Raw genomic sequence first — 12,378 nt, forward strand, 5'->3', positions numbered from 1 at the left:
TGGAGTTGAACCCTGAAGTGGCAGGCTGCGAAAGTGAATTGGATTAGCGTTGGATTTGGTTAGGAGCAACTGAGCGAAAGCGGAAGGTGTTTGAGATTCAGATCGGTGGCTAGGTCAAATAGACGCAAATAAACGAGCTCAGTGGGTGTATATCATTCGGTGGGCTTGGCCTGGAGAAGACCCACTCCCTTATTACTATTGCAATGGCTGGACTATACGACGACGACGCCATCTCTGTTACCTCGGACTATACTCTCCCCGACGCCGATGCTGTTGGCTTTGGGGCTCCATTGGAGCGTATGGGCTTCGACCACTATGCGCTCACCAAGGGCGATACTTCCTATTCGGGCTCCTATTATCCCTCGTGCGAGCACCTGCCTGTTGCATGCACGGACCCCGACTGCGACTGCGACGACGATGCCGTGTTTCTCGGAGACGACGACGACAACGACAATGACGACGACGACGAGCAAGTTCTGTCTCCGTGTGCTTCCAGCTCGTCTTCCCTGAGCGAGTACTTCCACTCCCGCCGTCTCTCCAACGCAGGCGATCTCGCTGGTGTCGAACACTGCGATACTCCCAAGGCCACTCGACGCAAGGTAAGCTACATGATTTCATGCTCCGTTCGCGAGCTTACATGTCCTAGTTCTCCACAAGCTTCGCGGCTGCATTGGCCCAAGGCGATGCACTTCCTCCAAGGCCCGCATCTCCGCTCGAACACCCGACAATGCACAACCAGCGTCGGATCGGAACTTCCGACACCCACCGCCACCAACTCGCCCTCGCCCGCTACCTAAACGCCGACCGCACCCGCGCAGACCCATGGAACCACACCCATCCCGTCATCCACATCCGTGAACACACAATTGCCAATCACAACGTCGGAGCCACTCTTGTCACCGAGCGTCTCCACGACTGGTGGACCGTTCCCTTTGCCAATGCCCACGACTGTATTGACTATGCAAAGCAAATCCTCGAGGTCCGTTTCATCTTGTCTGATATATACGCTCTAGTTCTGACCCGGGATCATTAATTTAGGGTGTCGCCTTTTTGCATGAGCATAGTATTACCAACTTGGCCGAGGCCGTAAGACCGCACAATATCCAGATGGACGTCGGTCTAGCCCCCCTGGCCCCGCCCTCTCTTTCCCCCAAACCGAGCGGCAAATCTGCCTCGGCTCCTGCCACTCCCGCAGCCGAGCCAGACGACCTTCCTTCCGTGGCCTGGACTCGAGCCGACTATCCAGTCCGGTACTACTTTACCGCTTTGGGCGCTATTCATCGTGTCCGGCGCCACACCCAGGAACAGCAAGACGAGGAAGAAACCGAAGACGACGAGATGCTCGACTTGGCCCAGACTCTCGACGCCTTGTCTCGCCAAGTCGATGACGATGCCTGGGACCTTGCCACCGCGGTTGATCTTGTAGCAGTAGGAAACGCCCTCGACCTCGTTTTCGGCAAGGTACGTTAGAAACACTCACTTTAGGGGCTATATGCGCTCATACTAACGGCACCTTCTTTTCAGATGTCATTCAATCCTCTCCGGCCGATCATCCAAGACTTGTGCGATGCCTTGGATTCCAATATCACCGCCCATGACGCTCTTGCGCGTGTCGAGAGTCTCGAGCAGAGCTTGTCTCGGCACGAACTCTTCAGTCCATGGGCGACGAGTGAAGAAAAAAAAACTTCACTTGACTTTTCATCATCTTTGATCAGCCCCCTAGATCTAGTCTACTCCCAGTTTACTCGCCCATCACCACACACACCATTCTTGATTTCCCTCTTATATGCAACACCATCTGGATTCCTTTTTCCCTGCACTGGTCCTGTCCTGCTATCCTGTCTGATAACCGTGTATTCTTTGATTGTTTATAGCTGGGCTTGACGAGGCAGCTTTCTTTTCATTCCTGTTCGTTGGGGTTTGTTCTTGTTGTAACGCTTATTCTGTTTCTCTTTTTTTTACTGTATGTACTTTGGGTCTAGGTTCTCATGCTCTTTTCGTATATGCAAACATGATTCAGCTGCATTACCATCATCATTGGGGCAAGCTTTTTATTGCCCCCTCTCCACTCCACTCTTGAGTCGTGTGACCCCTCCTCCCCCCCAAGGCTGGAAAACTCGAGACTTGGGGGCGGTACTTGCCAAGTGCAAAAGTTGTCATCAGTCAAGGTAAGTAGAGTAGGCGCCGGCGGAATCAAATTAGCGTTTACAGCCAGAGGGCTAGAGCTTGTTTTGCGTCACCACGCCCTTCCTTTGCCTTTACGCTACTAAAGCTCTAGTCGTGCGTCACTCGGAGTTTTTATTTTACTTTGCTTTGCTGCATCGCGCTGAGAATCTACGCCACCAGACTTGAAGCCATGTCCAATATCAATTCCGATTATCCCCCACCTCCACCTTTGAGCGCCGGGATGAACGATCCGACAAGATGTGTATGGCTTCTAGCGTCGGTCGAGGCAAGTTCAATTTAACCTAAAATAATCATCATACTCAAAATCTCTACGTATACACCGCGAGCTCAATTACAATGACTCATGTTCAAACGTCATATTAATATGAAAAAACAAACAAAGCAGGATCGACAGGATCGGGATCCAGCGAGACGGTTACAGCTGCGCGGAGCAATAACAACACTAATAACAAGGAGACGGAGAAGAAGAAGATGATGACGAGTTGTGGTCGTACATCTTGCCTGTTCCCGCCGAGCCTCGTCCCGGCGGTACCCATGCATCTATTCATAGCCATCCCGCCATCACCATCGATACCGCGTCCACGGCTGCAACCGCAACCACACCCGTAACCATAACCAGCACAGCCGAAAAAGAAAACTTAAAGTTGCCGACCACGTCTCCTGCGGACAGAAACGCAATTTCGATCAGGCTCGCGCTGGGGGACACCCAATCGGCCGTCCAGAAATTGGCGGATCGGGTCGATCGGGTCGTGGATCTGCAACGGCAAGAGACAAGGAATGTGCACGATGCCATTGCGCGGGTTGGCCAGTCGGGTGAGTTTGGGGGGTGTGCGGTGCGGAATTTGTTTGTTCGGATATGGTCTGGTAGGAGGTTGGAAGTCCGAGTTTGGTGTAGAGATAAAAATAGAGGGCTGAGACTCTTGGATACGCTTGGGCTGGGGGGGCGCTGAGTTGGAGAAGAGAACGAAGGAGATTTGATCCTTGGGGCTGGCAGCTGCGGGGATCTTCTATTCTGTCGTTGTTCGGATGTTGACTCACATCGTGCTTCTTTCCGCCACGCACCTCTATCCATCTTGCATGGTCTATTTTTGGGAACAATGCAGTCGAACAGGCGTTTACGGCACTCGACCAGACTACCATGGCGCATACATCTAAACTTGACGAAGCCTTATCTCGCATCGCCCGGCTCGAAGCCGCATTGAGTGCGCAGTCCACGGTGGTGACGCAAATAGGCGCTAAATGCGATGTACACTGCTCGGTGAGGATTCATCCGAAATATCTGTTTTTTTGGGAGGGGGCCGAATATGGTTTTATTAATGTGAATTTGTGTATGTGCGTGGTGAGAAGGAATTTGGCACCATCATACCGATTCTCCAATCACTTCCATCCTCGATTCAAAACAGCCACCTTTCAACATCCCAAGCGCTCGAACGATCGTCACAGAACCAGCTGCAAGTCCTGTCCGCCGAGGCGAACCGGTGGATGTCCGAGCACCAACTGGCTACTAGCGCAAGTTTGGACAAAGTAAGAGAAGAGGTCAGACATGCGTTGGATGCGAATCGTGAGGCGTGGAGTGTGGCTCTGTCCTTGCATCGTCAAGAAATGAGTGCGATGCTCTCGGCGGTCTTGGCGGGGATAAGGAGTGTGGCCGGTCCTATTGGTACGACTTCTATTCCTGGATCTACTCGTGCTTCTACCACTCGTTCTGGTTCATCCGGGGGGCCAACGCAAACTCTGATCGCTGTGGATAATACAAAAACAACAATGGCTCGAAGTCATGCATCGGAGACGCCACTGACTGCAGCGCTCGGCGACACCACACCGCTGCATACATTCGAGCCATATGGACAGCCATCTTCCATCACACATTCCCAGCTGCAAGAGCGTGCGGCGACCGAGTCCGAGAAAACGCATGGGGCTCAACAACACGCAGCCAAGAATTCGAACGTTCAGGCTCGGCATATCCAAGCTGGTCCAGTACACGGTAAAAATAGCACACGATCCGAGGTTCTTCAATCTAGTCGTGTGGTCATGGATGATACCCAGTCGATGCGCTTTCCTCGGTCCCAGACGAAGACGAGGCTGTGGACCATATGGTGATTGGGAGGAGAGTGCCCTTGGATGGCCGAGGATTCGGCGCGCTCAGTAAACGCGCGAGCTCGACTTTTGCAAGTTTTACAAACCCAGCCTCGCCCGGATTTACTATTCACCGCCAGCCGTTTGTGCAAGGTGAGCCTTTGGCCGTCCGTTGATTGGATCGATCTATAGCATATATTCGTATTTCAGGCTTGAATTTACAACCTGCTCTCGTCCTGCAGGCCAAGGAAAAGCCTGAAGAGGATAATACCGAAACGGGTCAAACTCTGGATCACTCACACCTACCCTGGGCCAATCTTCATCTCCAGGAAACGTACCCAATGTACGTCTGGTCATCAAAAAACGGCCGGCTAGGGTCGAAGATATTCCTTCGGCCCCGGCCAAACGATCGCGCAAGGCCAAAACTAGAGTACTCATGGACTCTCAGGAGTTGTTGATGCTTGACTCTTCGCCAGAACGCTAAACGTTGAAACATGTGGAATAGAGGCGTGGGATTGCAGCGGGGTGGCCGGATCTTTTGATACGAATGCGTTCTTACTGTAAACGACTATCTGGAGCCGCAGCGATCGAGAGACTTGTAACATATGCATATGTATTGTGTGGGAATGTTTATTACCGTTTTTGGTCAAAACGATGAAATACTGGCTTGTGATGTACAAATCGAGTAAAGTAAAACGAGGTCGAGGCCAGACCATAAAGAATGAGTGAATAGGATCACGTACCCTTGAATACGAGAGGCGAGGAGCTACAAGGGAGGCAACGATCTTCGACATTGGGGGCAAATATTCTAATGCCCATGCCATCTCAGTACCCTAATGTCCACAAGTTCATAACTTGGCACGTACCTTGATCGCAAGCCACTGCTCCAGGCATTTCGTATGCTATCAACAGAATGGTGAAATCGGCCAGAGGTCGATAGATTGTTATTTTTTTTACTTACAAACATATGGTGACACGGTGCAATTGCGTATACGCATTTCGGACCCATGCCCACGCCTGCCAACAGCGACGCTCCTTCTTTTGCGCCCCCGCTCACATCGGCACTGTCAAGAAGGATATCATCCATGCATATTGCACAATCTCCCAGAGACCGGTTGGGGGCTTCGGCGTCAGGGCGTGCGATAGGGGGATGCCAATCATACAACTCGATCTCCACGAGCTTGAAATTTCATCGAAGACAAAATCAGTATCAAGGGTGTAGCAATTTCAAGGGACCTAGCGCACACTCACCCCTTTGGGAAGAAAGAAACTGGGTCCCAGGTATTCTTGTCCTACCAGTATGGCACATTGCAACAGGGCCCACCCGGCCACAAGCCATATCCAAGCTTACCTATAATGTCAATATGAGGTTGTATTATCCTCCCGAAAACACTTACGCTGACGTTCGGCAAAAAGGACATTGCCCGGGCATAAAAAAATATCTTCAAGCGCCAGTTGAATTCGGGCTTCGTAGATCATAGTAATTAAGCTACTCACAAAGAGGGAAGAAGAGGCGACAGAGCGTGGTGCCAATTACATAGCGTTTTTGCAACGCCTTGCGAGTGCCTCTCTTCACGTTCCTCATAATCTGAGGTACCCAGAACGAGTAGAGCGCGCCGATCGCGTATAGAACCAAGCGAGGCGACACCGTGATTTGAACCAGGAATAAAAATGCAAATAATATCATAATCCCTATCCATTGCGGTTAGAGTCTGTCAGCTGACCCCAAAGTTCGAACACTCACAAAACTTTGAGTCTGGATCAGTCATGCTATCCACAAATGACCTCGCCCCATCTGCAATACGGCGAACCCGAACCATCCATCCCGGTGGAGTGCTAGCCTGAGGCAGGGTTGGTGTAGCCTCTGGCTGGTCCGCAAGGAGTGGAGTCTCAGCCTCGTTTGTCGTTGGCACAGCATTTGGAGTGGGTGTTATCGGTGCCCTCATCACAGCATCTTCCGGCCCTTGGATTTGATGAATGAGCATCGAAAAGCGCTGAATATGTCACGGTTAGACTAGGCTCGTGACTCTCAGCCTTCAGCATACCACTTCGAATACTAAGAACAGTGTGGCGGCCAGAAATCCCGGCGCGATAATCGAGAGTGAAGATCTACTTTCGGATACAATGCCGACCGTAACATGCTGGTAAGGTTAGACGAATAGGCGTATGATATTCAGAATCTCCAATACTTACTCCGACGAACGAGTAAGCGTCCGCGATCGCCTGAAGCGCGAATGTCCATCTTGATATCTTGGCGATTGACGACGGCGTACGAGAAGTTTCCATTTGTCGGACAATTAATTTGAGGATGACGAAGTAGCATATCGACGCAATGAATGAGTCTTAATCGCGACTCGTCAGTTTACAGCTACTGCTGGGGACACATGACTTACACAGGGTGGCCTTCTCCCAGAATATGGATGCCCTGAACAAGATGTTGGCTGAATTGCCGCAAGAACATGATGACGCACTCACTGCATGCCAACCGCATCCTTGAAAGTCAAAGCAACGGCGCAGTCTGGGCTTAGGATAAGGCCATCGAGCTTCAGAGGAGGGCGAGACACAGTTCTAGCTCCTGTTGGGTCTTCCATTTCGCTCTCGAGTTCTTGCATAAGGTACACAGGGAAATCTGCTGCTTTGATTTGGCTGTAGAGTTGGAAAGAGCATGTAGTGACCGAGTTCTTGTCTAAGAAACAAAGGGTATTGGTGAAATACAGTCGTAAGAAGTATGGGCAATGTAAACAGACCTTCAGCTTGACCGCCGCCTGAATTCTTGATTTTGTCCTGCAAAACATGAATTTGGCGATCAATCTCGTCCTTGATTGCGTATGCGGTCATATTCTGTAGTGATGCCGGAACAAGTGGAATAAGCTGCCTTAGATCAGGTTCAAGCCTAAGAGTGTATTAGACACGGCGTCGTCACTCAGTAACAACATACCCTCTGGCTCCATCAAGCCATAGATCGACCCATCTTCGAAAAAGTGAATGCCCTCAAGTTGATAATTTACGAGAACATCATCTTTTGAGTTGACAAAGTCTATATGACCCTATGGCTGTATTGATATTACTGAGATGAGCCTTGTTCAAACTACTCACCGCCAAAAATGAGTACGGAGTGCTTTGATTAATCCGTAATTCACGAACATTCCCAGCTATCTTGTCGATTCCAGCCCAATGAAAGTCACCGAGGCTAGCATTGAGCCTGGTCTGGTTCAGCCCTGAAATTAGTGGCCCAACAGTTTTGTTCCAATTCCACGTATGATTGAAGGATGGATCGGATAGATTGAAAAAGGTGGCCATTCCGTTCACAAAACCGGTTGTATTGGTAAAATAGGATTGCTTCAAGTCGTCTATGGGCAATCGGGCAGGTAAAAGGGCATCGACGATGGGGGACGTAATGTTGGTCGTATCTTCCTACAGCAATCATTAAAATCCACCCAAGGGATAGTAACAATACAATACCAGTGTAAAGTTGGATGCAGTCCCGTTCAGCCAAGCGGTATAATTACTTTGTTGATATTCAAGAGACCGGAGTGTATCCTCTATAACCCAGATAAGGTAGATGTCCGAGACCGATGGGTGTGTATTCTCGAACCTTGTTGTGCTTGAACTGACGGATCATCGCCGCTGAGGAGAAAGAGAACTATGCTAATTAAAAGTATAGATGTGATAGAGCTCCTAGCTTGATTCGGATTCAAAGGGGTTGTAGCAGCCGCTCCAGGAAGAGGCGTCTCCATGAGCGTATTGGGGTGGCGAGTTGCAATGGATGGGCCAGCTGAGCGTTAGTAATCAGACCCTTGGCGCTTAGGTACTACGATAAAGCCGGCTCGGGACCAAAATTTCTTCAGAGCCATCCACGTTAGGTGAGTTGACGTTCCAAGTTCATTCTTTCTATCCTCAATATGATGTTTGTGAGGCATTTGGCTTGAATATCTTGGTGATGGAGCCCATCGCCGTGTAGAAAATATCACGCTACCTTATAATTCTTGTCTGACTCTTCAGCTCTTATTCTCAATCCTGCTTTAGGAACATCACTGACAAATTATACTTAGTTTATAGCACATTCCGAAATGGCTGTACCAACGTTTAGGACGTATATTGCCCCAAGCACTCAGTCTCTCCTTCGACACCTGGGCCATTCCTCAGCCATCTCGGCCAACAACGTCAATATGTTTGCTCTCTCGACTCACGCAGATGACTTGCAAGCTGCCGTTGCTCACTTGACAGCGATCCCAAACTCGATAGGCACCTTGACCACTTCAGTTTTCAAAGGAGTTCAACTATCGATTGCATCTTATCCAAAAGCATCCTGCCTTCCCTTCCGGTCCACTGTTCCTGGGGTTCCCCAGGCACAAGTGGGTCGTATTCGAACATACCGGCCTCCCAGTCGTGAGGAACAAGCCTCAGAGACGCGACTAGGAAACATGCTAGCAGAGGGAAGTGTGGATTGGAATGATGCGTTGAGTGAAAGCGGTCCTCTGGAGCTTCCCTCGGATCTACAGCGCATTCGGTGTGTTGGGCTTTACCGTTTATCCCACATGTATTTACACCGTAATAAACAAAAATTAGTGATAAATCCAGTGTTTCTTCATTTTTCTATCTCAGCGATGGTAGACCAGAAGGGCTGTTTGATTCACTACACCGACACTTTCCTGCTGCTAGCCAGGTCGGCCGTGGTTCCTAAACCAAGTGGATAGTTTCTGACTTCGGCATCATCCCTCAGCTTGGCTTGATTGGTAGTTCGACGCCGTTCATTACCGGACGTCCTTTTACTCTGTTTGAAGGAACCAGCGTCGTTTCTGACGGAGCAGTTGGAGTTGCCTTGTTTAATCACACCACGCCAAGTAGCGATATATGTTTTGATGGCATATATGCAGTCTCCGAGCCGATGGAAGTAACTCAGTACGTGTATGCGCTATGCTTCGGGATGTTCAATTAAGTCTGATGCAGGGCACAGACTAACTTGGTTGAAACCTTGGACGACGGGAACCCAGCCGAAACGCTGATGGCAGCTATGAAAGCCGGCGGCACAATCGGGAAAGACCAGGAAATTTATCTCGGGGTCATAAGCGACCCTACTTCCGGTCCTAAGGCACAGCATTCTGGAATACGCACTTACAACTACAGCCGAATTTATCGGATTACGGCCGGAGGTCCTTCTCGAGGATCACTCCTTTTGGACGCCGCGGAAGGTCCTCAGACAGGTACTAAAGTTCAAGTGAGTAGTGATGCTGCGCACAAGGATGTAGTACTAATGCTCAAATCAACCTCGCATATATATAGTTCGCTACCGCCAGCCCACCTCAGAAGGCCTCGCATGGTTTGAACCTTTCCAGTCCGGCGTCACCAACTGTTTTGTTGAATGTATTGGACGAAACTCAAGTTCAGGCATCTTCTGTCGACTCGGACATCCGCGTACTGGACAAGCTATTCATTGGAACTTCCGAAAACGGGTTTGTTCTGAAGGCACCAAGTAAAGCAAACCAAGGACGTCCTTGGATGTGTTCAGTACCTGGTGCAACGGTTCAATGGGTTTGGTAAAGCAGATACCAACCTATCATGTATATTAACCTATGCATAAAGCAAAATATTTCGAGTTGAAGCTATTCAGGTGTTCATGTATTGTTCTATATGGCTTCGAGAGGTTGGTGGGGTAGCATGCCTTCAAAGCACTATCTTACTATAGATTACCACTTGGAAGGTGGAATCGTTATTTCCGCCCTAACTGCAACCACATAATTTATGTCTCCAAGGCCCAAGCTTATAATTAATATGTACGGTATGCATGCGCGGATCACTTGGTTAGGCTTGTTGGTGAAACATTGTATTATTGATCATGCTATTTACATGAAAACTGCCACCACAGCTAAGGTTACTTGAGAAGGCGAATGGCAATGGGGCAGATAACTGTCTGGTAGCAATATTACACAAGCGAACGGAATAGATAGGACATGTTCCAACGGTATCTTTTGAATTAATGGTATCTCAAACTCGGGCGGCGAGGGTATGCTGATGGGCAAATGCGTGGTTCGATCCAGCATCACGAAGAGCGGACATATTGGTACTGGTAGTGGGCGTGGTGGGTATGAGATCTGGGATATATCCGTCGGTATCGGACTGGGGGTTAGTCTCGTGGCCAGACAGCCCAAAAAGGAGGCGCTCAAAGGACGAATGAGTCAGTGGGAAAGATCAAGAAAGGTGTATCATCTGCTCAATGGTGATATTAGCACCATTCAATCGCATAATATACAAGTCTACCAGGAACATACGCAGTGTCCACTTTTCAAAAGTTTCCGAGCTGCTTCAGTCCTAGCATCCTTTAAATTTCGTCCTTCACCAAAGCAATCATCAACAGGCGAATAATTTAGTCTGTAGCAAACTTTATTCGAGCTAACGAGATCATCCAAGCGAAACAAGAATATGTCGCACCTAATATCGAGACAATCTGTCTTCCTGCCTCCCACCCAAAACATGGCCAGTAGTTTATAAGCTCATACGTAGCCTGCCTGTCCATCCATTGATCAACAATGCTCCTGGAGGTAATTTCTAGATGTTTCCAGTCTTGAAAGTAAAAAGTCAGGGGGAAACCATCATGACTAGGGATCGCGCAACATTTGATGCAGGTAACTTGATGCATCTAATTCAGGTAAAATGCAGTCCGGAGGAAAGAATGAACTCACGGTATGGAACTACTCTATGTATGATTTCGTTTTTGGGTCGGCGGTATGATGATTCCTGCCAGTCAACTTTGGCTTTAGTCTTGGTCTCCCACTTGGCGAGAGCATCGGTCGGATGCTGCCTCGAGTCTGGATTCCAAGTCTCCCAACGACCAGAAGATGGAATCCGATTCATGTGTAGCTAGAGGGGAGGGTGAGAGGTTTGTGTGCTGTTAAACCGAGTACAATCCCTATCGACGAGCCACGAGAAGGCTTACTTATGCATGCCGTACGGACGCAGCCTTGATCAGCGTAGACCGCTGTCGGGATAGCGCAGCCACGGAAGACCACCTATTGTCTGACTGAAGTAGGTAGGGATACTCGCCAGCTTCGTTTTTACCAAGACCTAGAAAGACAACAGTCTATTATCAGAAACGCGCCACATCCTGCTACCAGCGTGTTTCGTGTAACGTCAAAAGCAAGGTCTAGGGCAGTAAGATTAATAGTGCACATACCTCATTAGGGTTCTGAAAGTTCTCCGGGAAGCTTGTATCATTTAGGAATTATTCGGTGCACGGTGTAGTAGCGGATAATAAGAGATAGATGACGCGCTGTTGGGGCCCGGTACAAGGTCTTTCCGCACCCAAAGTTCCACAGAAGCTCTTGAGTGTATCGCAGTGATGGGCGAGGAACTGAAGGAACGTGTCTCGCCCATCACTAAATATTCGAGCTGGGCATGTGGTCACTGGTGGATGGAGTGGTGCACTGGGACAAAGAGATAGAGGTGATACCTCCGCTTAATCTGCTAACAATATATAGCGCGCTGCTTCTAGGGAGTTTTTTTGTGATGTTTCATAGAAGTTTCCTCGATTGTCAGGCTATTGCAAGTAACTAGAAATGTTTTGTTGTGATGATTGACTTGAATCCAATGAACGGTGATTGCTCATGATCAAATCAATGCCAGATACAACTCACTTACATCCGTGGAGTTTTTCAAGCGCGGTTATACTCGTGATTATTGCCCACGCCAATAAGTTATAAAAAATGATACAAAACTCGGTACATGATATATGCTCATGGCTAGCATTATTTCAACCGGTGATCAAACATCTTTATGAACTGATTGCAGAGCGTCAAGTAATTTCTCGAGATTTAGCACCCAACCAGCGGCGGAACTACTTCCAACGAGTTTTGACGAAACTCTTATACACCAGGCAGCTTCCTACCACTCTCATATAGAATAGACTATGTGATAACATACCTCTCTCTCTTGCTTGTGTCCGAGTAGTTCGAGTGGTCATTGGAGATGCTTCGGTTAGCATCAGTATAGCAGTTCCGCGGCAAGTAAGTTATTCCTAAAACAAATGGGGAAACGCCAAGGCTCCTGAACTGGCGGAGGATGAATTGATGCAGCAAGACCGGTTCTACAGTATTGTTAAGAAATAACAGGGAAGCAAAC

General features: G+C 49.0%; 3 protein-coding genes across 3 annotated transcripts; 2 read left to right on the plus strand and 1 right to left on the minus strand.

Annotated features, from left to right (window-relative positions):
• Positions 1-203: 203 nt before the first annotated feature.
• Positions 204-4,747, plus strand: RhiXN_03021 (uncharacterized protein; the record flags this gene model as incomplete). The annotated part of the gene is made up of 12 exons (XM_043322838.1): positions 204-599; positions 647-979; positions 1,039-1,461; positions 1,525-1,822; positions 1,875-1,918; positions 2,108-2,168; positions 2,641-3,000; positions 3,291-3,445; positions 3,631-4,171; positions 4,234-4,416; positions 4,474-4,542; positions 4,593-4,747. 12 exons carry the CDS (start codon positions 204-206, stop codon positions 4,745-4,747), a joined length of 3,018 nt encoding a protein of 1,005 aa, XP_043178334.1.
• Positions 4,748-5,029: 282 nt separating this feature from the next.
• RhiXN_03022 (uncharacterized protein) lies at positions 5,030-8,000 on the minus strand (the record flags this gene model as incomplete). The annotated part of the gene is made up of 16 exons (XM_043322839.1): positions 5,030-5,071; positions 5,130-5,165; positions 5,225-5,443; positions 5,515-5,609; positions 5,661-5,705; positions 5,761-5,955; positions 6,008-6,257; positions 6,309-6,404; positions 6,457-6,605; positions 6,657-6,688; positions 6,739-6,949; positions 7,011-7,138; positions 7,195-7,310; positions 7,360-7,677; positions 7,726-7,805; positions 7,859-8,000. 16 exons carry the CDS (start codon positions 7,998-8,000, stop codon positions 5,030-5,032), a joined length of 2,154 nt encoding a protein of 717 aa, XP_043178335.1.
• Positions 8,001-8,333: 333 nt separating this feature from the next.
• On the plus strand, positions 8,334-9,804 carry RhiXN_03023 (uncharacterized protein; the record flags this gene model as incomplete). The annotated part of the gene is made up of 5 exons (XM_043322840.1): positions 8,334-8,773; positions 8,833-8,929; positions 8,987-9,165; positions 9,214-9,481; positions 9,547-9,804. The coding sequence occupies 5 exons, from the start codon at positions 8,334-8,336 to the stop codon at positions 9,802-9,804; spliced, it is 1,242 nt and encodes a 413-aa protein (XP_043178336.1).
• Positions 9,805-12,378: the final 2,574 nt, after the last annotated feature.

Source organism: Rhizoctonia solani, chromosome 3 (genome assembly GCF_016906535.1).
Source record: "Rhizoctonia solani chromosome 3, complete sequence".
In the NCBI taxonomy this organism is placed as follows: Eukaryota; Fungi; Basidiomycota; class Agaricomycetes; order Cantharellales; family Ceratobasidiaceae; genus Rhizoctonia; species Rhizoctonia solani.